Source organism: Netta rufina (genome assembly GCF_964035555.1).
Source record: "Netta rufina genome assembly, chromosome: 4".
Classification (NCBI taxonomy): Eukaryota; Metazoa; Chordata; class Aves; order Anseriformes; family Anatidae; genus Netta; species Netta rufina.
In genome coordinates, this window is record NC_140127.1 from 14,650,560 (window position 1) to 14,675,117 (window position 24,558).

At 46.5% G+C, this 24,558-nt stretch overlaps 1 protein-coding gene across 4 annotated transcripts in view; it reads right to left on the reverse strand.

Moving 5' to 3' along the window:
- Positions 1-24,558, reverse strand: part of EPHA5 (EPH receptor A5) — a 190,028-nt gene that overhangs the window by 78,591 nt on the left and 86,879 nt on the right. For all 4 annotated transcript variants that reach the window (XM_084285682.1, XM_084285680.1, XM_084285681.1 and 1 more), the window contains exons 4-5: positions 12,728-12,883; positions 6,352-6,687 (exon numbers count right to left, since the gene is read on the reverse strand). In XM_084285682.1, the coding sequence (XP_084141808.1) occupies positions 6,352-6,687; positions 12,728-12,883 (492 nt within the window). The remainder of the gene's footprint in view (positions 1-6,351; positions 6,688-12,727; positions 12,884-24,558) is intronic.

Here is a 24,558-nt window from a genome sequence, read left to right on the forward strand (position 1 = left end):
ATGCAACTAGGCTGCAAAAATGAAGTGAAAGCCATGAAGGAGAGCCTGGCCTAATGCTGGGACAAAGATACCACGGACTTCCTTCCCTCTGGTCGGTCACCTATACAAACACACTCCTGCTGGTGTCACCAGTAGGGACCTCGTTAGATTATTTAGGCTTATACCTACCTAAAACCCACCCTGGTAGTTAACTTCAGGAAACGGATGAGGATCCACAAATGAAATTATTCTCCCTCGCTGCAAACTCAATACGTGGCACGCCAGCAAAGCTCCCCAGTGGGCTCGGGCTTCAGCTGGAGTCAAAAAGCCTGACAGCAGAAAAGTTCAAAGCGGACTGCTCAAAAACTCCCAGCTTTTGATGCCACTTATTCTGCAATCAGGGGGAAAAACCCCAGCAACTTCAAGGGATGCAGCAAGGCCTGGGCTGGGAACCATTCAAAACCACTCCACAGGCTACACTACTACATAAAAGGACGAAAGATCCTCCCTCTCCTAGGGAGGAAACCTGAAAACCTCCTTTCCAACACAGGAGCCCTCATAATGAGGCAGAAGTCTCCAAGGCAGCACCAATTACACTTAGTAAAGTATCCCTGTATCAGTCCATACTGGTAAGACGACGCTTTGCTTTCCAGAGTGCCTCGTTCAGGTTGTTCCTGATACCCGTGGTAACGCCCTGGAAACTAGCACGGTATCTCTAAATGACAGCAGTTTCCACACAGATATGCAATTGCAAGTCTTAAACCCTCTATTTATGCCACTAATAGCTCCTCTCTGACCAACATGAATCTAAAGCACGGCTTAAACTATCAGACATACTCAATTCATACAGAATTGCCTGCAGCTGCTAAATTTTTCTAGGAGTTCATAAAATGCTTAGACAAATTTGTGGAAGAAAAAATCCATTAAGGGCTGTAAAGTACCGAGGGGTGCTCCCGAGAGGTTGGAGAGCACACTAAGGGAACAGCAGCACGCGTCTGCCTTGTGCTCTTGCCCTTTCTGTGGTACCCACTCCTGACCACTGCCAGGAAGACGATGCAGCTCAGGGGATCAAGCACTGTTACCACTGCCATTTACAGGCAAGCCCTGCTCACCGCCTTGGCTGTGGAAAAGGAGTTTTACAAAAATAAGGACCTGTTTAAGCTTTCACATGTCCTAGGCTAACAGTTCTGGTTAAAAAGTTGTGAATATAAGAATATAAGAATATAAGCAAGCTGCCCTCCCCCCTTCAAGATGCTGTCATCTTCTCACCTTGCTTCCTGGTGTTCTCTTCCAAGTTTGCTGTCCCGCAGTTTCAAGAGCACATGGCTGTTAACGTAAGATTACAAGAAGCTTTACATCACAGGTTTCCCTATCCAAACTGCACTGGGCTGCTTTTCAAAGGCTGGTACATCCTGAGCGCTAAGGAAAACCCCTTCTCCTTTGATCCCTGCAACTTTGGTGTCAAAACCTGCACAGTCAGAGTGAGGGTCATGGCTCTCAGCACACCTCCCTGCTCCTGACAGCTCTCTAGCTGCTCCAAGAGTTTCGTGTTGTTTGTTTTTTTTTTTTTTTGGTCAAGGAAGAACCTGTCCCTGCTTCCCAGGCAGCAGCGTGGGTTGCCAGGTCCTGTCCTCCAACATCTTTGCTCAGATATCACTGCTGCACCACAGGACGCATCTTGTACCTCTGTTTTGGCCTCAGGCATGCAGGCTCCTCGAGGCGTTAGACACACTAATTCCTCCTCTGTTAGCGAGCACATCCAGATCTTTCTTGCCCTCTTCCCCAAAAGGCTTGAAAATATCATACAGGTCACGGAGCTGGATTGAACACTGGTTTCTAGCTTTTCAAACACAAAACAGGCAAGGGGCTTACCTGAAAACACAGAGAGGAGGCCTTTAAGCGTGAAGGAAGTAAGCAGGGGAAATATGCAGAGGAACTGCCCCGCTCCTAGACCCCTAGGCCAGCTCCATGCCTGCACCCATTCCCAGCACAGAAGATGCTGGAGACTAAAGGCAAAGAAAACTCCTCGGCTGCTGCCACAGATCACAACCACCTGCTCCCTACAGGCCCGTTACGAGACACCCGGCCCTGAGCGAGACTTCATGGTAGGTGCCTTCTGTACACGGGGCAGATAAGATGAAACACCTCGTGGGAGATGCACACCTTTGTCTGGAGTGACAGCGCTACTTAATCACCCAGCTTGGTGAAATCCCTAAGAAAAAATGCCGTGCGGTTGCCTCACGAACAGCCAACTTCAGCGTTAGTGGCACGGGCAGACTGCTCTCTAGAAATGGTATAGAAAGAGGTGTTATGTGGCAGTTTCAGAAAGACAAAAACTTGAAGAAAAAAAAAGGATGGCTTGGCCCTCAAATCCCAGAACGACCCCTGCTGTGACGAAGGGTAGCTGCACTATCAGCAACAGCTCGTCTGGCCACGCTCTGACAGGGGCAGAGGACTCACACCTGGGGAGGAAGCTGCACCAGATATTTGGGAGTAGTTGGAAAAGGTGAAGAAGGAGATGAAGGGAGTAAGCTCCTCTGCAAGCAGCAGCTCTGAAGTGTCATAGAATGAAAGAATCATCACAAAATGGTTTGGGTTGGAAAAGACCTCAAAGATCATCTTGTCCCAACCCCTGCCATAGGCAAGGATGCCACCCACTAGATCAGGTTGCTCAGGGCCTCACCCAACCTGGCCTTGAACACCCCCAGGGATGGGGCATCCACAGCCTCTCTGGGCAACCTCCAGTGCCTCACCACCCTCTGAGTGAAGAATTTCCTCCTAACATCTAACCTAGATCTCCCCTCTTTTTGTTAAAAACCATTCCCCCTTGTCCTATCACTATCTGCCCAAGTGAAAGGTTGCTCTCCATCTTTTTTATAAGCTCTCTTTAAGCACTGAAAGGTTGCGGTGAGGTCTCCCCAGAGCCTTCTTTTCCTCAGGCCAAACATCCCCAGCTGTCTCAGTCTTCCTTCACAGGACTACTCATGATGGAGACTTCTACTTTCCACCTCTCGTGGCTGGCAGCATTGTACAACCTTTCTAGTGAAAGAACCTAGCAGAAAACATCTGCAAAATCCCATGGAAACAACAGAAACATAGTGGGAAAGCAAAGTGTGACAGGGAACCAGTCCTGAGCCTAAGGGCACAGCATCCAACACGGACAGGTCCCATCCCAGGTACCATTGCATCCCTCGGGACTGACAGAGCCCAAGTGTGCTGCGGTCCCCAGCTGAGATTAGCTGATTCACTGCATCCTGTGTGCAACCATTACTGTTTTCTTGCTGTATTTCCAAACTTGATTTCCAAAGTTCAGAGGAAAATAGTCTGAAATTAGGCTGAAAATGCCAGACAGATCGCCAGTGCAAGTTCTTTTTGATTATTTTAAATTGGGGAGAGAAGGAAGGGGAACAAATTAGTTTCGAAAGAAACACATTTTTGTCAGGAAGCAATCCCTTCAAGAACCCAAACCAGACGCAGTTTCTGCTGCCAAAAGCTCCCATGTGTAGAAGCCGTGGTGCAGCCAACATCCTGCTGCTTGCGCGTTCTCCGCAGTCCTGAAATTAGCACGGTCTTTTCGGGGCTGACAAAGCCAAAACAACAAAATAAACCCCGGCATTTCTCTGCGGCACTGGGTTAGTGAATACCAGCCAGCGGGACTCAAACAGCCAGACCTATCCCATGGCATGCAATTTTTTTCATTTTCCACAGCAAGCAGTTCTTGTAGCAGACTTTCTCCTATTGCCGCAGTTGGCCTTGAATCACTACCAGGCTTTTAGTGACTCTACCTAATTACACCAGCCTTCACAGAAACGTAATCATCCTAGCTGAAAACCCGTGTGAGACAAAGGACAGGGCCCCAGAGCAGAGTGTTTGGTGCTGATCTCATGGGGAGATGAGTGGGCTGAGCCCCCCCAAGGCCCCATACATTCTGCCTGCTCTAATTTCGAGGACAGCTGAAGGTGAGGCTCCTTCAGAGAGATCCAGCATCGCTGGGTAAGGCCAGCCATGAACCACTCTGCCTGCACACCCCTCTTACTAGCCCCAAAGGGCATTTTTCAGAGGAACCTAAAGAAAACAGATATCCACGTCTCCATGCCTGGCAGCTAGCCTAATTTGCAGGGTCTCTGTCTCTAGCTGCTTTGTTTCTGGCATGGACAAACTGATCACCACCCCGGGGGGTGCCCAGAGAGCAGAGGGCAAGCTGTGTTACTGGGAAGCACGTCTGATGCACGGGTTGTACAGTGAGCAAACAGGCCTGGTTTTCCTTTTGTAGGAACTTGGGGGGCGGAGGGGACAAGTCACAGAGACAACAAAATACCCCACTCCTTGCTTTGGACAGAGCCTTGCACCATCCCTCTCGGTGATGATCAGATTTTGCAAACACCTCCCATTGAATCAAACACGAGAGCATACACAGGTGCCCTTTCGGTACTACAGGGTGCATTAAACACTCCTGGCTTGATCCACCACAACTCCCCCTGGCTGCATCACGCTCCTACCAACTGAACCTAACCACGAGCCTTACCAGGAGCTGCATTTGTCACACGAAACCCACAGGTCTACTGCCATCTCCTACAACAGACCTCTCAACACTCAGCCATAGGTAATAATTGTGCAAAAGAGGCATTCTTGGCTGGAGGCAAGGGAAGCCAGCTCCGCAGATAAATCCGGCTGCAACTATTGGGAATTTGGCACATAACTCAGGGAACAGGACCATTTCCTCACAGACTGGAGCGATCAGCAATGTATCATCTTCTCTCACGCAGCTACATTTATGGAGGTTTATGTGGATTTAACTCTGCATATCAGGGAAAATGTAGTGCCAGCGATGAAATGCCAACGCAAACCTACCAACAGGAAAATCTCCTTCCAGCAGTGGAGTTACTGGCAGCAGCCTTCGCAGTACAACAACAGTAAACAGCATTAGGACCACAACACCCACTGATCTGTATTACACAGGTGCCTTCAACAGGTGTCGTTCTGCCATCCTCTGATTCTCCTCCAGAAGATTTCCTGCCACATCCATCAGCAGCGAGCAGCAACCCCAGCACGCCTTTATTTCTTCTCCTTGAGATATATCTGAGCAATTTGTTTAACACTTCAACAACCCAGTCTAATTACCAGGACAGGTATCTGATGAAGTGCAATGCAATCGCACTCTCACTGCTGGCTGCCAAGCCTGTGCACATATACCTGGGTAGCAAGAACCAAACAGAGCCCTGCTCCATCTAGCATTTTTCTGCTTTGCAGCGATGATCTGCCAATCTCCATCTAGCTGTTACTCTGCACATCGCACCAGATTTCCTGGCTAAGTCTGGTCTGGAAGGAGAAGGCAAGTACTGGCTCCGGCGATCTGGCAGCACAAACCTCGTGGTCCCAAATGCCACTGGTTTCCATTCCTGGAAGGGCTCCACAGCAGACAAGTGCCGCTGGAGGCCCTAAATTAAATGTCAGGAAGCAAGCCAGGTAGGCAAAGGGAGAAAACCCAAAACACAGAGCATATGAGAGACAAGGAGAGAAAGGAAACAGAGGTGGGGGGTGGTTTCTGGGTCTTAGAAAAGCTGTGTGATGTGCCTGGTGTGTTGCTGTGCACAGAAGGAGTAGTAACCATGTTCTTTTTCTCCCATCACACTTCCAAGTGACAGAGGATAGCAGCAGCTCCTCGCCTGCCTCTGTCATGGCACAGGGCTTTGCAGTGCCCCAGCTGCCTGCCCCCAAGGCAACAACTCTTTTCTCCCTCTGGGCTTCCAAATGGATGGCAGGCAGCTCCCAGCCCTGGACAAAGGAACAAGCCTGTCTGCGTGATCTGTCTGTCTGCACAAACCCAACGACACGGTGTGCGATGACATCTCAGCCCTACCTTGTTAGAGAAGCAGTGACACTGTACCGTATGTCACCAGCCTGAGTCCAGCATCACACTGAAGAACTGAATTTCCTGAAGTCACTCAAAACAATTTTCTCAGGGGAACCGCAAAGTTAGGACGTTTTAAACCACTGGCATTTGGAATCCAAATTAACTCCTAGGGATTGCCCTTTCCCAACAGGAGAGGCAATCGTATTCCTGCTGGTTTAGTGGGTAGATGCACTGAAATGCAAAAAAGTGGTGGGACCTCCACGTAGCTTAATGTAAAAGAAAAAGGAAAAAGCCACATATGCTAAGTGTGTCCTGCTGGAAGGAAACATGTTGAAGACTGCAGTGATTATATCCTGTGAGACACAACCTCCCCCCTCCACCCCACACATTTGAAGAGGCCACAGCCCAGCCCTCCACACGCTGGGGACTTCCACCCATTTCAACGGGAGGCCCGCACCGGGTCTGACTGGCTTGGGCTCCCCCCCCAAGACATTTCCCCGGGTTGAAGATCCACTTACCTGCCTGGTTTGTGGTTACATTTACAGAAACAAACTGCCGGGCTCCTGGGTTCTGGTCGGACACTCCATTCACTGCCTCAATTTCAAAGGTATAGTTTGTATGAGCAAGCAGATCCACCATCATGACAGAGGTGTTTTTCAGGCCGGTTTGCTGGGGGAGGTACCTGACATGACCGCCACACGCCTCGCACAGACCTGAGTGTGAGTTGCACTTCTTGCATGCAATATAATAAGACACATCTTTCCTTCCACCAGTATCAGCAGGGGGAATCCATTCCAGAAAGACACTAGTCTCGTTAACATTTGAGATGGCACTCCGAGGAGCAGAGGGGGGTCCTGGTTTGTAAAGCGAGAGAAACACATGGTAAAAACAGTATTATCAGTCATCCTGCTCTCTACTACTCTCTAGGTTGCACAGAGCTGCCACGTTGCTCACGTGCCAAAAAGCACGCGAGGAAAATTTTCAGCAGCAACCAAAAGAATGGGAAGATGGGGATTTGAGCGTTCCCACCTTACCTTAAAGGGTCTGTGTTGGGACACAGTCATCTGCAAGGGAGGCTGAGACACAGGGCTGGCTCAAAACCAGCAGAGGCAGCACGTTTCACACCAGGGCATTGCCTCTGGTGCCCTCCTTGTTCTGCTTGCTAAGCGAGCTGCAAATCTTTGCTCTGCCCAAGTCACGTTGGCTTAATGGGGAGCAACATTCCCCCTCCTTACCCCATCACTAGCTCTGAATCCTTAAAAAAAGACACACACCGATGTTTCCCCACCGCTTTGGTACTCAATTCCAACACTGAATCCTCCCCTCCATCCGCCTGCTTCTCCCTATTAGCTCTTTGGCAACAGCAAAGCCTAAGCCCAGGCATCCAAATCACACCTAAGTGAGACACTCGATGAAGCCCAAAACAGATGGTGATCTACACGGGCCACCGCAAGCACAGCCGTATCTGGCTACTCCACGGCAGCCTTCTTGGTCCCTGCCAAGCTCCGAGCACCAGCACGGTTGGTTAGCCTCACCGTGTTCCCTTCTTTTGCCAAGCCTCCCCTCTCAGTATGCCAGCATGGCTCTGGCAAAGCTATCTGAGGAGGAACGGCTGCTGCAGAGGTATCCGAGCCCCTGCAGATGCGGCCTGCTTTCCTTCACCCTGCTGGGAGAGGCCACAGCTGGGAAAAAAAAACAAAACAAAAAACAAAAAACACATTACACACCGTGGCCACGGTTTCTAAAAGCGATTCCCAGTTCAGCAGGTGGCTGTGCTGCCCACCTGGAGATACCCTTGAGACCACTTATTTGCTTATTTTTTGACATGCACCTTTCCAAAAGCCAGGCCCTTCCTTGGATGCCTGCACACCTGAACTGCTCGCATCTCACTCGATGGCTTTGCGTTAAAGAAATCTGCCCCTTTGGGGAGGGAAAGGGAAATACTGCCCCGAAGATGTTTTAAGAAGCTGTTTGTTTTAATAGACTTGTCTTGGAGATGAAGGGCTGGCTGCAGATACACCCTGAAGACAACGTGGAAGGACAGCGAGGACCTCATGCAGGAGCCTCGCATGGGGAAATTTATCAAAGAAAACTGGGATGGATTTTAGTCCCAGCATCACCAGAAGCTATACAGCACAGACTGGGATTTTTCCAAAGGAAGTAGAGGAGCGAAGGCAACATACTGCCATCCAGTTCGAATGAAGCTGTCAAAACCCATGAGTAGCTTCTTGATATGTGCCCGTCAGCTAGCTTCATCAGCTAGCACCCCCTACAAATTTAACAGCCTGTCTTAGGCTGTCGTCTTCTAGTTTTGTTGTGATAATTTAACTCCATTTGTTACTTAAAATGGGCAATGTTGCAAAACCGAAGCTACCTTATAAACCAGGAGCATTTTTCCCTGTTTCCCTTTCCTACTCCCCTTTTTAAGTCTATAAAATTGGTAATGGTTATGAAACACTGCGATGATTTCAACTCAAGCTGTTCTGATTCAATGAGAAGCTCACTGCCAGAGGGAAATAAATAATCCTGATATATATATTATTGTCAGGGAAAAGCAGTCAAAGACAAAAGCTAGGTTAGTTTAGGAAGCAGCAGATCAGCCTTGTCGGAGGCACATTTTGTTCTGTCATCTGTGAATGAAAACTTTGCTAATGTGGAAACGAGGCACGCTGTGGGTTTAGCCCCTGCAGGTAGGGCTGGAAGGGGGTCCCTGCACGCTCACTCACCTCCCAGAGAGGCAGATGCAGAGAGGAAGGTTCAGGAAACGCTCTGGCTGCCAGCTATCTGTGCACACACACTGATTTGAAGTCGACAGCCTACATGCTGCCATCCCTAAAACGAAGCACGGGCTCAGGTCTCTGCAGGTTGGAGGACCAGGTGCTCAACTGCGGCCGTGCCAGCAATTCCTAACTGAGCCGGGACGGGAAGACTACAATTATCCTCCAGATAATGGCTTCACAGCACTGTAAAAGGGGAAGGAACAAGCATCCATTCGCCAGGCACGAAGACCCTGGAAGGAGCTGCCACGTCCTCGGGGCGGAGAGGGCTCTGCCACCAGGCTGAGTGTTTCCACAAGCCCGCCTCTCGCAATCTGCACCTCAGGGGTCCAGCGCTCTTCAGCTAATGACACCGCAGTACAGCAGAAGGCAGAACTATTTTCTGTGCTGTCACACTCACACTGCTATAATGGAAACTATGAAATTCATCGCGGGAGCTGTGTGGAGTTATATACGTTGCACTCAGGGTTGTGTTTCTTTTTTTTTGCTGGTTAAATTGCCCGATTTTTTCTTCCGCTGGATGAATGCACTTTTACTGCTACCAGTACTCTAAGAGGAAAATAAAGAACTCAGGCACAAAAAACCACTTATTGGACAACGTGTCTTTAACAGAGGATAAATTATTACTTTTGCAAAGTCACCAGAGGTTTTTACTTGCTTTGTACAGCTGCTCTTCTTGAAGGTTTAAAAACATCAACTTCAGTGGAAATGCTTTGAAGCTAGCGGGACTTCATAACCTATAAAATTAGCATTCTCAAAGGGGCTCTGAGAAAGGTCTTTAGCAGTCTGCAGATATCTAACAAGACCTACTTGAAGAATCCTGAAACCACATATGGGTAAAACTTTGAAAAATCACAGCTGGGAGAAGAAAATGGTGTTTTAGCTCCCAAAGAGGAGGGGCCCTAAGAAGGTCTGTTTTCATTGCCAAACCTCCCTTTGTCAAGGACGAATATATTCGTTCACTGCTTCTTTTTTTTTTTTGCTACTTTATGGCCTAAGAAGGCAGATTGAACATTTCTGCAGCACGATCCATTGACCAAAAGCAAATCATTTCTGAAGATAAAGATATTGGTGTTTTTCTTGATGGACAGCAAACCTGTTGTTGGCTGACATGCACATGTAAAAAAATAACCTGAGAAAGTTCCCCTGAGATACTAATATATATTTGCACATGCACACACAAACTCTAAAGTAACCTTTGAGAAGAGAATATACCAAACACTACAAAAACATCAGTGTCCCACCTTGTCCTATTCCCTCTATGCTCTTTGTGCCATTCCCTTTTATTCATATTTCCCCTGTATGCTCTGAACTGCAACAGGATTCTTCATCAGAGATGAGAGGGGGGAAAAAGGTGTAACTTTGATGTTTTCATTTTAAATTGATATTTCGCAAGAACTGAAGCTAGGACTACTAAATTAAGAAGAAATCAAGCTCAATTATTTCCTGGGAGATGCATAACAATACTGAGAATTCTCAAATGCCTGGCAGGACCAAACATTTTTTGTCTGATGGCAATAGTTTCTTTGGACTGCATTATAGGAAATAACTAGGAAAAATTAAATAAACATATATTTGTCTTTTTCCCCCACTGTGCTCATCTGTGCAGTTGACAGTGGTTTAGCAGTTTTATTTAGCAATGCTGGTGATGGTGGTGAGACCATTGCAGTTTGGGACTGATAAACTTTCTCTCGAAATTAGGAAATTGTGATTTTATAGTTGCACCAACTGCACAGAGACTTTACAGGTATAGAGCCAAAAACAAACACTGATGTGTTCTCTAAAATTAACTAGATTTCAAGTTGAGGGAATCCAATGAATATTATTAACTTCTGCTGTAATAAATAATGAAAACATTCACAAAACTTGCAGTATTTTCCTACCAGTCATGACTCAAGCCTGTCTTGCTTGTGCTTCAGTCCATGACAAGATGTTCCCTTGCAACTCTTGTCGTGTTGGGTTTAAAATGTTGCTACCTGCTATTCACTGTCCCTGCTGAAATGTACTACGCCTGCAGCTGAAATGGGGTAACACACAGGCTTTCCTTACCACCTGCAGCAGAAATACAGCTGAATGAGGACAAAATCCCAAGGAAGGATGCTTAAGACAAGTGAGAGTGGCTTAGCACTGAAACGCATGGAGAGGGCTCAAATGATCCACCTTGCTTTCGGGGTAGCAAGCAGGAACACCAGCAGAGCTGCTTCAATATCCTAAAATGCTGTAGCAGCTTGCTCTGTATGTGACACAGCAGCACGCTCCGGAACAGTGGGTGACAGAAGCAGAGCAGTGCCTGGGTCAGCATTAAACCTTTCATCTGCCTCAGAAGCACTCGGTGTCCTGCCATGCCACGTCCTAATAGAGCTTCACACACCACGCCTGGACTTTAAACAAGCTTACAGTAAGCTTTCAAAACAAACAAAAAGCAAAGATTAAAACCCCCAAACAAAAGCTTTAAAAAAATAAAAATAAAAACCGAGCAAACAACAACAACAAAAATCAACCTCACAATATTTGTGGCATCATAAAGTACAGCCTTTACTTATAGGATTCAGACTGTGCCAGGAACATGTGGGAGAAGGGCACTCATATTCCTCGGTGTTTTATTATGTGCTCGTCATCAAGCATGCTCGTACCCCTGTGAAAATCCCACCCTATGCTCAGGTCACAGGCAAGTAAGCACAAACCTCTTCCTCAGGGGCGGCAGCTTCTCCTCCGTGCTAACTCACCAGCGGGGTGATTTGGCACAACCCCTGGCTTTGGTTCTGCCTAGGCAAAAAAGCTGATTTGGGGTGGTTTTTCAGAGTCCCCCTCCCTTCCCATTTCTCAATACTCACACTGACTAGACATCTTCCTCATTGATCTATGTGCTTTAAAGTCTTGCCATGAGGCAAAACAGACATCAGGAAGCCCTGTTGTCACAGTTTCTCGTGCTGTAGCCCATCCCAGTCACCGCTCTGCGAGACACTGGTACGTGTACTTAATAAGCTGAGGAGTGCTGGCACGACTCGCCCCCCACCAACACTGCTTTGATCATAGCTGCACTGCCTCCTCCTTCCCTGCAGCACACCTTCACCAGCCACGTGCTTCAAGTTCCTTTGGCTGATGAAGGGTAAGCCCTGCGTTCAAGGGCCCCAACTATCCTATGTCATCTGTGCCAAAAGCCCCTTCCAGGGGAGCAGAGAGCTACTGAGGGCAGGCTCCTCCACAAAGGGACTCTCCAGCAGAAACAGACTTTTTCTTCCCCTTTTCTGAAGTGCAAACCTGGGTAGCTAGGAAGGACAGCTGTATTCACTGGGAAAACACTCAGCAGGACTAGCTGGGGGTCTACAAACTGAAGCCCTGAGTAAAATAATATATTTCAAATATTATTTTTTTTATTAAAAAAAAATCAAATATAAATTTGAAATATATATATTTGAAATATAAAGCAAACAGAACAACCAACCTTCAAGTACAGTTGACAGGATAGCTCACAGATGGCAGGAAAAGGGCCATGCTAGTGGTTACAGTTCTACCCCCAACTCCCAATCCCCCAGCTTGTTTTTTATACCCTCCATCCCCTACACCAGGGGATAAGCTCTACATTTTTGCTGCTGGTTTGGAGAAGCATTTTACCCTGCGAAGCCTTGAGGCTACTGTGACGAATAACCTCCTCCAGGCAGCTTGGAAAGGTAGGGCTCTCTCCCTGCTGGTCTACTGAAAATGAGCTATGAGATGATGCTGAGCAGGACCATATCTACTCTATCTACAGCTATGGTAGACAAGCACTACCGTAGCTCCTTCCATATGTGTGTGGGACACCGGTACAGGTCTGAGCGCAGTGCTGCTGGCTGGGAATGCCCCCAGTGTGATGGTAGAGCAGACTGTGAGAGATGGAGCAACATCTGCTCGTTACTTAAATGCTTCCTGGGTTCAACGCCAGCTCTCGAAGCAAAAGGCCTGAGTCTGTTCTTGGAACTGGGGGTGTGGTGGGCAAAGCCAGTGACGTTGCAAGTGTGTCAGACTAACTCCAGCTGAAGCCCAGAGCCTGGAAAAGCACATTAAGATCATAACGTCTAGTCACAGTAAAAGGAACAGCTCAAAAGGATTAAAAACAACCCTCTAGGCACATGCTTACTTGTACAGGCCATTGTAGGTGGGTCTGATTCCCTCCTAAAATAGTGCTCTTCACACAGGCAAGATGTGGATGCTTCATCAAGCGTGTAGCTGTGAGGGGGACATTTGCTGCAGGATGGACTGTGGGGTGAAGCTTTGAAGAACCCAGGTCTGCATACTGTGAAAAGAAGAACCACAGGCTAAGCTCTCCCGTCATAAAAAATTAGTCTCTTCACATTTCCTTTTAAAAACATGTCTTCAGCTAGAAAGAAAACAGACAAACACTTGCAGACTATTTGGTTTGAATATTTTAAAACAAGTCTACCCCACTAATAAACAAGGCATGCTTAAATATCCGCCTGAAAAAAGAATGAGAATCTGTTGACTGCCTCTCCCCTAGCATCTGCCTTTGCTGGGTATTTATTTCCTCTGTTAAATGCATGAGAGGTAACATCTTTTGGCTCTGCTTTAGAAAACATTATTGTGTTTGGGTGGTGGTTTTTTTTTTTTTTTCATTCAGGCTTAGAAAAACAGGTAAAATACATCCTGTGGTTTTTGTTTAAGATGTTCTATACCCAGAAATCAATGTCTCAGCAAACAAATAACAATACAGCGGTTGAGGGAATCTCGAGATTGACAGTTTTAAGACATTGTGATAAGGCTACTTCCCTAGGGTTTTTTGCCCTGAAAACCTGTGATGAATTTTAAAGTACTTTATATAAGACAGATTGGTCTGGGTACAGCCTGGGAAGCATGCTCGCCGTTCAAGATATTCCTTTCAGCTCCAATATATATGCACGATGAGGTTCAAAGAGTTTATACGAGAGATATTCATGTTCTTACAAAAGCAATATATTGGCTAAGGCTAGCTTAGGAATTTTTTTATTATTATTTATCTTGATAATTTGAACTGAATGCAGTAATACCTTTTTTTTTCCAGCCCCTTGGAACAAGCACTCTTTCACCTAAGCGGAGATTGTTGCGCTTACTCACCGGTGTGTGCACACAGCGACAAGCGGTGACAGCCAGAGGTTTGCATTTATTCACCTTGGCTTTAGAAAAAAGCCAAACGGACCTGTAATCATGCAGTCGGATGCATAATTACAAACCCACAGCTAGCAGGAAGAAAAACAAAGTATGGATATATCCATGGCTGGCTATTCGGACGTACAGAAGTTCCCTGGAAATCAGTCTTTCCATCTGCATTCAGACTCACCTGGTGGCAAAGGAGAAGTGCTCACAGCAAACAAGTTAGTATCGTCCCACTAACAACGCCCCAGGCAGCCACAGCAAGGTCATGTGTTAAAATGCAGCCAGAAGACATGAGGAGAGTTCATCTTCCCCGTAAAGTGCAGGTTTTTACTATTAATCCCTTTTCCTCCGAAGGACCAAGTAAGATGCTGAACTTGGCAGTACTTCGTGCAGTACCAGAGCCTCCCTCTTGACATCTCCCCTTTCACATCACTAACTTCTTCACCAAGAGGTCAAGACAGACTCTAGCACCTCAACTCATAATGAAACCATGCACTGCTTTGTTTGGCGCTGAAGCTATTCTGATTTCAGCTCCCCACAGCACAGGGAGAAAATCCCTTGGAATCAACCAGCAAGTCTCTGCTGATGAAGACCACTCGTGGCGTGATCCAGGAGCACCCAATAAACCTCCCCAGACTCCACCTCCAGTTTTGCCTGGCCTGAAGCAGTTTCCCTGCTCACCACAGGCTACAAGGTCTCAGCCACGTATCTGCTGCCACTCCATCCCTGCTCCTCTGCCCGCAAGACGTGCAGAGAAAACCTAAGGGAAATAGGTGAATCCAAAGGTTTTAAAAAACTAACCTCCAAAATGGCTCAGCAGCCAACCATTGCTCCACATCCAGACCGTGAGCCCTGCAGGACACAGTCCATATTTTGTGTCCGCACCTGGATGGCTGAATTTATTCCAGATGATTGCTAAAGGACTTGCTGCAAGCTGCCCTCATGTTTTATGGTATGTTCCTCGGTTTCTTACATGAGTTTACTTATCTATTAGCTTCACGGCTACCTTCAGATGCTGCCCTACCTGCACAGCAGGAATTGTTCTGTACTCCCTGGAGAATCTTCTGGGAGCAGAGACCACCAAACAGCCCCTCTTTGGCCTGCAATTTCTAAATCAAAGCCAAATCAAAACTCACTTGCACACACAGACAATAGACGTGGGGAAATGAAAGCACAAAAACATGCGATATATAACAAGGGCTGCCCACGTCTAGTGTGTACTCAATGTAATTAGCCTTCAAAAAAGGACTTGAATTTATCTCATTATGTCCCATCAAGATGGACAGAAAATCATTAAATCATTATGGCACAAGAGTTTCCTGCGCTTCTATTGTGTGCAAAGCAGCACCCGCAGAGCAAGCCAGTTTTCCTCGACAGCTTTTCAGCAAGGTGCAGTTTGTTACTGGTGGTGTGATACGTAGCTCAGCTTGCAGGGAATAATGCTTTGTTTTCATGAAGAAGTACACGCCAACTGATTTACAACACCAATAATCCTCGTTTTCATGAGGGATGTGGAATCAAGATGAACTAGACCAGTTGAGGGGAGACCTCATGGTGGCCTTGGTGATGGCACGGAGCTGGGACAGGGGAGGGTCAGGCTGGGGGTTAGGGAAAGGTTCTGCTCCCAGAGGGTGGTCAGGCACTGGGACAGGCTCCCCAGGGCAGTGGGCACAGCACCGAGCCTGCCAGAGCTCAAGAAGCATTTGGACAACGCTCTTAGACACGTGGTTTGATTTTTGGATGGTCCTTTGTGGAGCCAGGAGTTGGTCTCAGTGATCCTGGTGGGTCCCTTCCAACCCTGGCTATTCTGGGATTTTATGTAATCTAAAGGCTCCCATAGGTCAGATACTTTGTAAACTGGATTTGGAGCAAAATAGTCTGAATTCGGGGACACCAACAGCCCGTGCCTTCCATGCACGTACCTTGGGTTTTGATCAGTTATCATTCCACTTCTGACAGTCAACCTTAAAGTCTCCTCATGAAGTATACATGATTTTATTTAAAATTACATGGGTGTCTGGGGTTTAATTTCTAATTAAATCTTATTTTAGTCTTATATTTTTATCTCAGTATTTCTAATTCAATGGTTCTTCAAAGGCTACACAGAACTAGCACAGAACGGCCATTCATTTAATAGCGTTCTCTCTCTTCTCAAGGGGCTGGGAAAAGGAGGAGAAATAAGACAAGCCTAAATTTCCCCATAATCTGCTGGAAGCCAGCTGACAAGAAATGAAATAGTGTCAGGTTGTTAATGACATCTGCTTCTTTCTTTCTAATATTAAAACTGATAACTCCTTAACTGATTAACAGCCGCTGACGTGTGAAAATAGTCTCTAAATGAAATTTGTTGCTGGAAAAAAAAAGAATATTTTTAGATGCAGCAAACATGCCATAAACAACCTGCTGGTGTTAGGTGGGACGTGTTTCTGTTAGTAGCGCATCCATTATCAGCAAATTCATTTTGCTTTTTATTTTTAGTAGCAACCACAAAAACTTGCAGGCATAGAGCTTTAACAGCCGTGCAGCCTCTGGCTGCTGGCACACTTTGGGACAGGCCAGCAAGGGATCACTGCAGGCAAGGACAGCAGCAGGAGCTCCTTGGGACAGCAACGGCACAAGATGGTTCCTCGAACTGGCAGAAACTGGGTCTTATAACTCGTATGGACATGAGAGGAATCACTGGGACTCTGACAAGACAAGCTGCCCTCTTCAAACAAGACGCTTAACTTTTATGTGCTCCGTCAGTACTAGAGACTGCAAGTACCTGCGAGTGGGAAAAAGTCGGCAGAAGCAGCCAGTAACATCAAACAGCTGGTACTACTTAACAGAGATTATCTTCTGCAAGCCTTAACATCAAATGATTTGCAGCTGCAGCTCTGTAATCATCCCCGAGCTGCAGCTGAAGGCTACAAGCAACGTGCAGGGCTTCCTTCCTCTCTGGCTGCCCCATGCCTTTAGGGCACGCTGGCCCTAGGCGGTGGCACCCAGCAAGCACTGGAAGCAAGGACACCACCTCCGAGCATCTCTGTGCGCCCAGGAACTTAACACGTACGTGGCCACATCCGTAAGAAGCATCACCTTCAATGCAAGGAGCTCTCAGCTATCACAACATCAAATTAGTATTATACAGAAGTTAGGTCTTGTTCCCTGCTGGGAGAAAAGCTAAGAAACAACCCCATAAAGCCTTGAAATCCCGGGAGAGATGAGAAAGGTCCAACCTATTACTCCCTTTGCACTCCTGTAATTCTGGAAGAATAAGCTTGCAGTACTTAAATGCTTCAGATCAGCAAAGTGACCTTTCATATATCCCAGAAAATCAAGCTCAAACAGGACATACCCCTTCTCCCTTGCAGAGTACCAAATTAGTCTCCGAGGTAATCAGAAACCACCAATATAACTCATAAAGCAGGGCCACTAATCCATAAAGCTAAAGAACAGAATCTATGAAAAATGAATGAGGATAAGAACGTCTAGTCTAAACAGAGCACACGTTATCTAAAACCTCATTTTCCTTCCCAAACTACCTCCTGCCCAGGAGCAAACCACAAACTCCTCCAGTTTCTCTCTCCCATGCTTTAGACCGATTTGCCTTTTCAGACTGCAAACTTCCTTGGGCTGGGCCCATCCCCGTACGTGCAGGGAAGTGGAGCAGAGCTTAAATTACCACGGCTTTTAGAAGGGACCATGTCATGAACACACAGAAAACTCTGCCCCACAGATAAAACCGAGCTCTGCAATCCAGGCCTGAAACACCAGGAGGATGCGTTATGTGTGTTCAGCAGAAAGGAGAGCGGCTCTGTAGCTCATCAACTCTGCCTTCATTAGCACATCACTCCAGCGCAGGGAATATGCCCTGAGAGTTGAAGGATTTGAGCAAAAACAAGCTACAAATAAACCGAGCCCTGCTCCAGTCTCTGGAGCTGCCGTGCCTTGAAGCGTCTGCACCGAGAAGAGGGGCCTGCTGCCTCTTAGATGTGTCCAAAACCTGAAGAAAAAGGGTTTAGCGAGGTACGTTCCTTACAATGTGGAATCAATTAAACTGCTGAGTGGCTCCGAGCCTCAGCCTGTGCTCCTGACATGCTCTTTTACTTACCAGACAAAACAAAACAAAAACACAGCAGACTGTCTTCATGTTTCCCGGCGAATATAAACAGATGATCTCTGCACTCTCCTGAAAGTATTCAAGAATTACACAGGGGGGGGGGAAAAGAAAGAGCAGCCAATCGAGCCTTTTCCTGCAGAATTTACAAGCAGGCTCCCAAGTGCTAATCCTGCCCTTCCTAACAGCTCTCCTTGAACTGTGGGCTGACACCAAAATTGCTGCCAAAGCTATAAAGCTATAGAAAATGTGTAAAATGCCCTGATTATATCTCCTTTATTAAGGAGATTATATCTCCTTTAGGGTTGGTCTCTCCGCCTGCAATAGCGCTATGTTGCTTCCTGCAGCACGCCTTAGGGATTTGAAAGGAATTAAATAAATACCCACTAATAAAACACTGCAACTCAGAGCTGCCAGTTTGCCTGGATCCTGCAAGCTTGCCAGCATCCTTCGGCAGCTCCGCCACTGCAGCGCAAGACTTGCTGGAAGTCCTTTGAAACAGGTTCCTGGAGCTTGCCGAATAAATGGGTCATCAAATATCTTGGCACCTTGAAGAAAGTCTTGGTACCTTACCTTGAAGCAAAGCATAGGATAAGAATTTATTTTTTATTTTTCCTAGGCCAATAGAGTGTCTTCTGATGCTGTTTGGTCCGAGTCTCTTCTGAGGCTGAGTTGCCAATGCTCTGCACTGGAAGGAACTCCAGCTCTGAATACCAAAACAACCTTGAACACTAGACCATAAATCAATTAGTACTTTCGCTTCTTCCCCTTGAAATATCACTTTTTGTGCCACGTGACTCGCCAAATTGTCACACGGCAATTTATGACAGGAGCGTGGCTGCTGGAAAGCAAAGAATTAACTGCCACTAACAACATTAATGCCTTCCTTCTAAATGGTGTAAAACTTCCTCACGTGGCACCGCTCTGAAAAATTCATCAAACTCCCAAGTCAGCCACATTTGCAAGCCATAAAGTTAACTTGAACACAATACATTTGAAACTGCTTGTGATTACATTAAGGCGGTAATGGGCCATATTTCTGCACGTCCTGACTTTGCTGCAAAGAAGATTTGGAAGCGATCAGAGAGGCAAAACCCGAGTCGAGCCTAAACTCTCAGCAGTGTGATGGAGGAGGAGGAAAGGAGATTTATCCTGGGATATGTGGAAAAACAGCGCTATCGGTTGGGTTTTGCCCCAAAATAAGAAGAAACTATGGTCGTCTTTCCTCAGACAGCACCTGCATGTGTGCACGAGGGCTTTTTAACTCTCAGAAGCTGATTTTACATCACTTCTGTCCTCTGTTTCCATTTTTGATAGAGCTGGAAGCGTGTGTGACCGCGAGGTCAGGTCCAGACGACTGCACACAATGTTTAAGAGCACGGCCTCTCTAAAATTTGCAGTTACCCCTTGTTCCCTTGTGTGACTCCATCTCCTTGGCCCCCGGGCTGGTGCTGCCAGCTGGCTTACCTTGGGTGCTCCAACGCCCAGGAGAAAGCTCCCCCTGGGCAGCCCGGAGTGTGTCTGCAGTTCTCACACCTGTTTGGTTACAAAATGCAACCCAGGACAGCCTCGCCGAGCTCCAACTAGCTAGCTTATAGCAAGAAAAGGCAGTCCACATCCTCTCACTGCAGCCTCTTTGACAGCTATAAAAATATCTATCTCCATAAATCTCCACATCTATAAAAATCCGTGCATCTTTTCTTTGTTCTCTGAGGTGTGAGACTAAGATGCGCTTAAATTATGCTTAAATTACTGTCTCTCTTTTATAATGAAGACAAACTGAAATCATTTTACTCCCTTAAACAGAGGAAGCGATGATTTACAATGCTGCACCTAGCGGAAAAAATACAGTTTAAGATACAGGGGAAGGCAGACAGATTTGTTCCTGCACACTTGTAAACATAACTCGAGCCGCCCAGCTCCACGAGTAATCCAAGAGGCACCAGGCGCTGTTTGGGGGACTTCTGCACAAAAACACGCAGCCTGGCGTGTCCTTTGTTACGTGCACGGTAGCTTAAACATCCCGCCTGCGCTGTGTGCTGAGCAAGGGGCAGGTTGATGGACAAGCTGCAGAACTCCCCCGAGTTCAATAGCGGCGCTGGCTGAATAGCAATAACAAGCATCATCCCTAATGGCAACAGGGGGACAGGATCTAACTTGAAAATGATCCAGCCCAAACCTCCCCACGCAGACGTGTACGCATATCACAGACACCGATGCGAAGACCAGTCGGTAAAACCTCCTGGAAAATCGGGCTCTTCCAAGCCACACAGCTGCTGGCACAGTACTGCAAAGAGGTTTTCGGTCTCCTGATTCAGTTGGCCATACAGATCTGGAGCCTGGCCAGAGAAAGAAAGATTCTCTAATTATGCTGTGGTTAGGACAATTGCAACCAATTATGGTTAAGAAATATGACATTTGGGAGGATTTATTTTGATGATTTATGTCATGTGTGTTTACCCCACCAACATTTCAAGGTTTTAGCCTCAACTAATAGGCTGTACGCACACTGGCAGTAAGGGGAACTAAAATGCGAGAAGCATTTCCTTCTGGTTGACTCCACCTTGTACAGCTCCATTTGTATGGACAAGATTTTCAGGTGGTGTAAAAATTAGCATTTCTTTCATCGCCCTCTTTTAACGCTTTGGTCCACACTAAGCATCACCACAGATTGGCAGGTGCTGCCAACACCTCAGCGAAAGCATCCTCTGAAAGCCTGCCTCAAATGTTTAAGGGCTTGTTTGCTTCTAGCTTTATGATCATCTGTCTCGGGAGGTAAATTTGGTAGGACTGGCTGTAGACAATTTATTTTAAAATTGTTTCTCTCTGTAATTTATGGCTGAGCATATGTCACTCCAGACACATCTATTCAAATTCCATCAGAGGGCGACGTAGATGGATCTTTTACAGTCCTGACAAAAGATAGGAAGGATTTATCCAGAGTTGCCTGGACTAAGTGTGCTAAATGGGTTCGTGCACATAAAAATGACTCCTGGGAAGTGTATTTGCAAATCGAAGATTCAGGCGACGCTGGCCAATTCTGCGGCATGTGGGCAGCGCTTTCCACACACACATACCCAACAAAGTCAGCATGGAAACATCAAGCAGCTTTCCCACCACGTTCAAATACAGCACTTTGTGACTCCAGTTTAATTAAGACGACACCAAAATACTTAAGTTATTTGTTAAGTTGACTCAACTGCTCCTCTTGGCCAGACAGACACTGCAAAACTTCACCATTCATCTGCCTCACCAAATAACCCCACCGAATGGCCCGTCTTTAGGAGCAAGCTCAGTGAAGGGCAGCGGGGCATCGCCAGCTCGTGTCACACCAGCCTTCCAAGCATTTCTTTGAGCTCTGATCCTGCAGCAGCAAGAGAATTGCTTCATTCACTGAGAGCTCCCCCATTTCTGGAGGAAAAACTGCTCACACCCAAGATAAATCAATACAACTTGATGCTTCGGGTGTCCTGGTTTTGCAGCCAGCCACAACACCATTTGGGCGGGCTGCCTGATGGCTTTTGGATGCTGGAGTTGGACCATCCTTGCCGTGAACTGTGCAGCAGCGATGCTGGTCATTCTCACAGCCCGATTTTGAGCTTCCGAGGCTTGATTTATGGAGATTTCATTCTGAAATTATTGTAAGGGGATACTGTTGCTTAATTGGCTCTCTAGCTATATCCAGAGAATAAGCAGTGCCTACATAATCCTGTCTGCCCTGGAAATCCAGCACTGTATTCGTAATTTCTGCTGTGTTCCTGCGCCCTTGCATTGCATCAACTTAAGCAGTCTTCCAAAGGCTGGTTAGGCAAAAAGCAAGGAGTCTGCTTTGCAGAAATCATTCACATTCATTTTGTTCAGGAAAGACCAGAGGGCAACAAGAGGAAAAAAAGAAAAGAGGGAGCAACTGGCACTGGCACGAGGGCATGGTGCCCTGGATTTGCCATGCTGGAGGCTTGGCATACCTATACCTTACAAGAGAAGACCACAACCCGCTCATCTTCGTGTGCCATACAAGACCAGCCCCAACAGCTTTCCGTCCTTCAGGTCATCTTCCAAGCCTTTTTTCAAAGCTTTGTCACACGTGAAGGCACCTACCCTGTGATAACCAGCGGGTGAGGGTGGCATGGGAGGATGCTCTGCATCCTCTCAGCAGCCCTGAAAGGTAGAGCACGCACCAAGAATCAGTCTTGTCATGAAAAAAAGAGGTTTCTAGCCTTTGTGAGAAGAAAGCATGAAAACCAACACCAACAGCTCAACCAGCAGAAGGCAAACAAAGAGCCCAGTGTGCCTCCTCTATCTGAAGAGGTACACTTGGCACTGCGAGATGAAATGGGGGTTTCCTGACCTAAGCAGGACTGGTAATACTTTTTCTCCCTGTCATCTCTTGACCTCCCCAATACCCAGCCACGATTACACACACAGTACCCACTTCTGATGGTTTTTGGTGTGTTTTTTTTTCAGATCCACTAAAGAGCAGCTAAAAACTCCTGAGGCTCTGACACTTGGCCAAAATACTATTCACCCTTTTTTTGTTTTTTAAATAGAAGTTGCACAAGTGGCAGAAAAACTGGGTTCATTACTCTGCACAGAAATTCTCCTGTCACCCAGGCAAATTTAAAAATAAATAGTTGCAATTAAATGTGTTCCTACATTATTTATGTAGATGCATTTAATTTGCAAAAAGCTGCTATAAAATATTCCCCTTCAACAGCAGGGAAATTTATTGCCCTCTTATTGTATACTTTCCTCTCCCTGCTCAAATGTATGGTGCTCCCTACCTATTTTTTTTTTTTTACCCCTGTGTTACTTAACACATCATTTTCCGGCCACTGTTTCTGCTACTTCTGTCTTGAAAGAATGAGGGACACAATCCAAATCCAACTGCTTCTTTTCTTATTGATTACTTGCAAATAGGCTGCTGGATAGATAATTCCACGATTTCCCTCGCAATGGAGGACCTCTCCTCAGCATTTTGCTCTTGCAGCTGCTGGGTAAATGATACGCACCAAGACTGCCCAACGCTTCCGAGTGCATATTAATTCTGCCAGGATCTCCCGACACTCTGAAGAATTGCTAATTTAACAGCGGACTGTGAAATTATTTTTTCCTTTCTTTATTAATTGCTGTGTTATTTGAAAGTGACTTCACTGCCCTGATCGTCCTTCTGCGTGAAGAACAGTGGGCACTCCGTCCTGCCATGAAATAACGGGAAGCTTTCTCCCCAGCAGCCCTTATATTTCTCACCACATATAAATATGTGAAACAAGCACTAGTAAAAATAGGTTAACTTGCTGCAGGTGTTCCTCTGTCAATTTATCCAGGTGATATTAGCAAAATCTGACAGGGAAGCAGAGTGATATATTTCACTTGCGTCTTGACATTTTGATTCTGTTTGTTATAGTACGTGCACGGATCTGGCTTTTTCTCCAGGACCTCTATAGCTGTCAGTCTGTGCAAACAGTATTTGACAGGATGTCCGTTTAGCAGGATGGGAGGGCAAAGGGAAAAAAAAAAAAAAGATTGCTGGAGAGACCAGGTATATCTGGGTAAAGCTGCACTGCAGTGCAGAAATAAATGCTCTTCACATACTGAGTAACTTGAAAAAAAAAGAGCAGCTTGATATGCAGGATCTGAGGCAGCTTGCATCCTTTAATCAATAGCTCCTTCAAGAAAGGTGGCCAAGAATAATATAAATAGAAGGTAGAGGGGAGAGAAGGCAAAAGGCCAGCACAGGAGAAGACATCAAGAGCACTGTGCGCTCAGCCACAGGAAGATATTTTGGCTGGTCTTCTTTCTTTTCTTTCCTTTTTATTTTTTTTGAAGAGGAGAAAAAAAAAAAAAAAAAAAAAAAAGCCAGCTCTCCTTTGCTCTTGAGAAATTGGATTTAAAATAAAATCCAAATAGGAATTTTGCTTTCCAGGGCTGCCCTTCTCTAGCCTGACGAAAGGATCAGAAGGCAATGAAGCTGTCTCATCACGCGTTAATGCAGGAAGATGCTCTGCTTAGGGAGTCCCAAATTTAGAAACCTTCAGCTTGTCTCCCCACTGCAAAGAAGCTGCTTTGGATCAGAAGCACTGGAGCTACAATGAAATACATTAAGAATGAGCAGAAGCGAAACAACAGAAAATGAATATAGCATTTAAGACGGTAATAGGAGTTTAGAGATTTATGATAACTGGCTGGTGAATGAAGGTAACAAACGAATTCTGAAAGTCTGCATAATTCCTGCATCCCTGCGAGAGTGGGTCAAAGACGGGTTTGAGAACAGAAGTAGACATATAACTCAAGTTATCCGGAGTTTTAACCTGCTCTTACCTTTCAGCACATGCTAAAGGCACCACAGGGCCTCCACACAGAATTGGTCCCAACAGCGCTGCCTACAGCCCTCTCTTCTCAAAGGTCATGCAGACCAAAATGCAGTTTGCATAGCACAAAGCAGACAAGAGGAGAGACCACAGCCCTCTCCTTGCATCCAGCATCCCTGTAGCCTGCATGGGACCATCGAGGTGCCATCCAGGGCACTGATGAACAAGATGAACCAGCCCTCCCACAGCTACACAAGAGGCATTGCCACACACGCAACCTCCAGCTCAGTGTAGGTCTGCAAATGAGTTGCCAGGCCAAAAAAGGAAAGACTGGGAAAACTGGGAAAAAGTCTGCGTGGAAAAAAATACAAAAATAACTCAAAGACAGACATACCGGATCAGTTGTGCATGTAT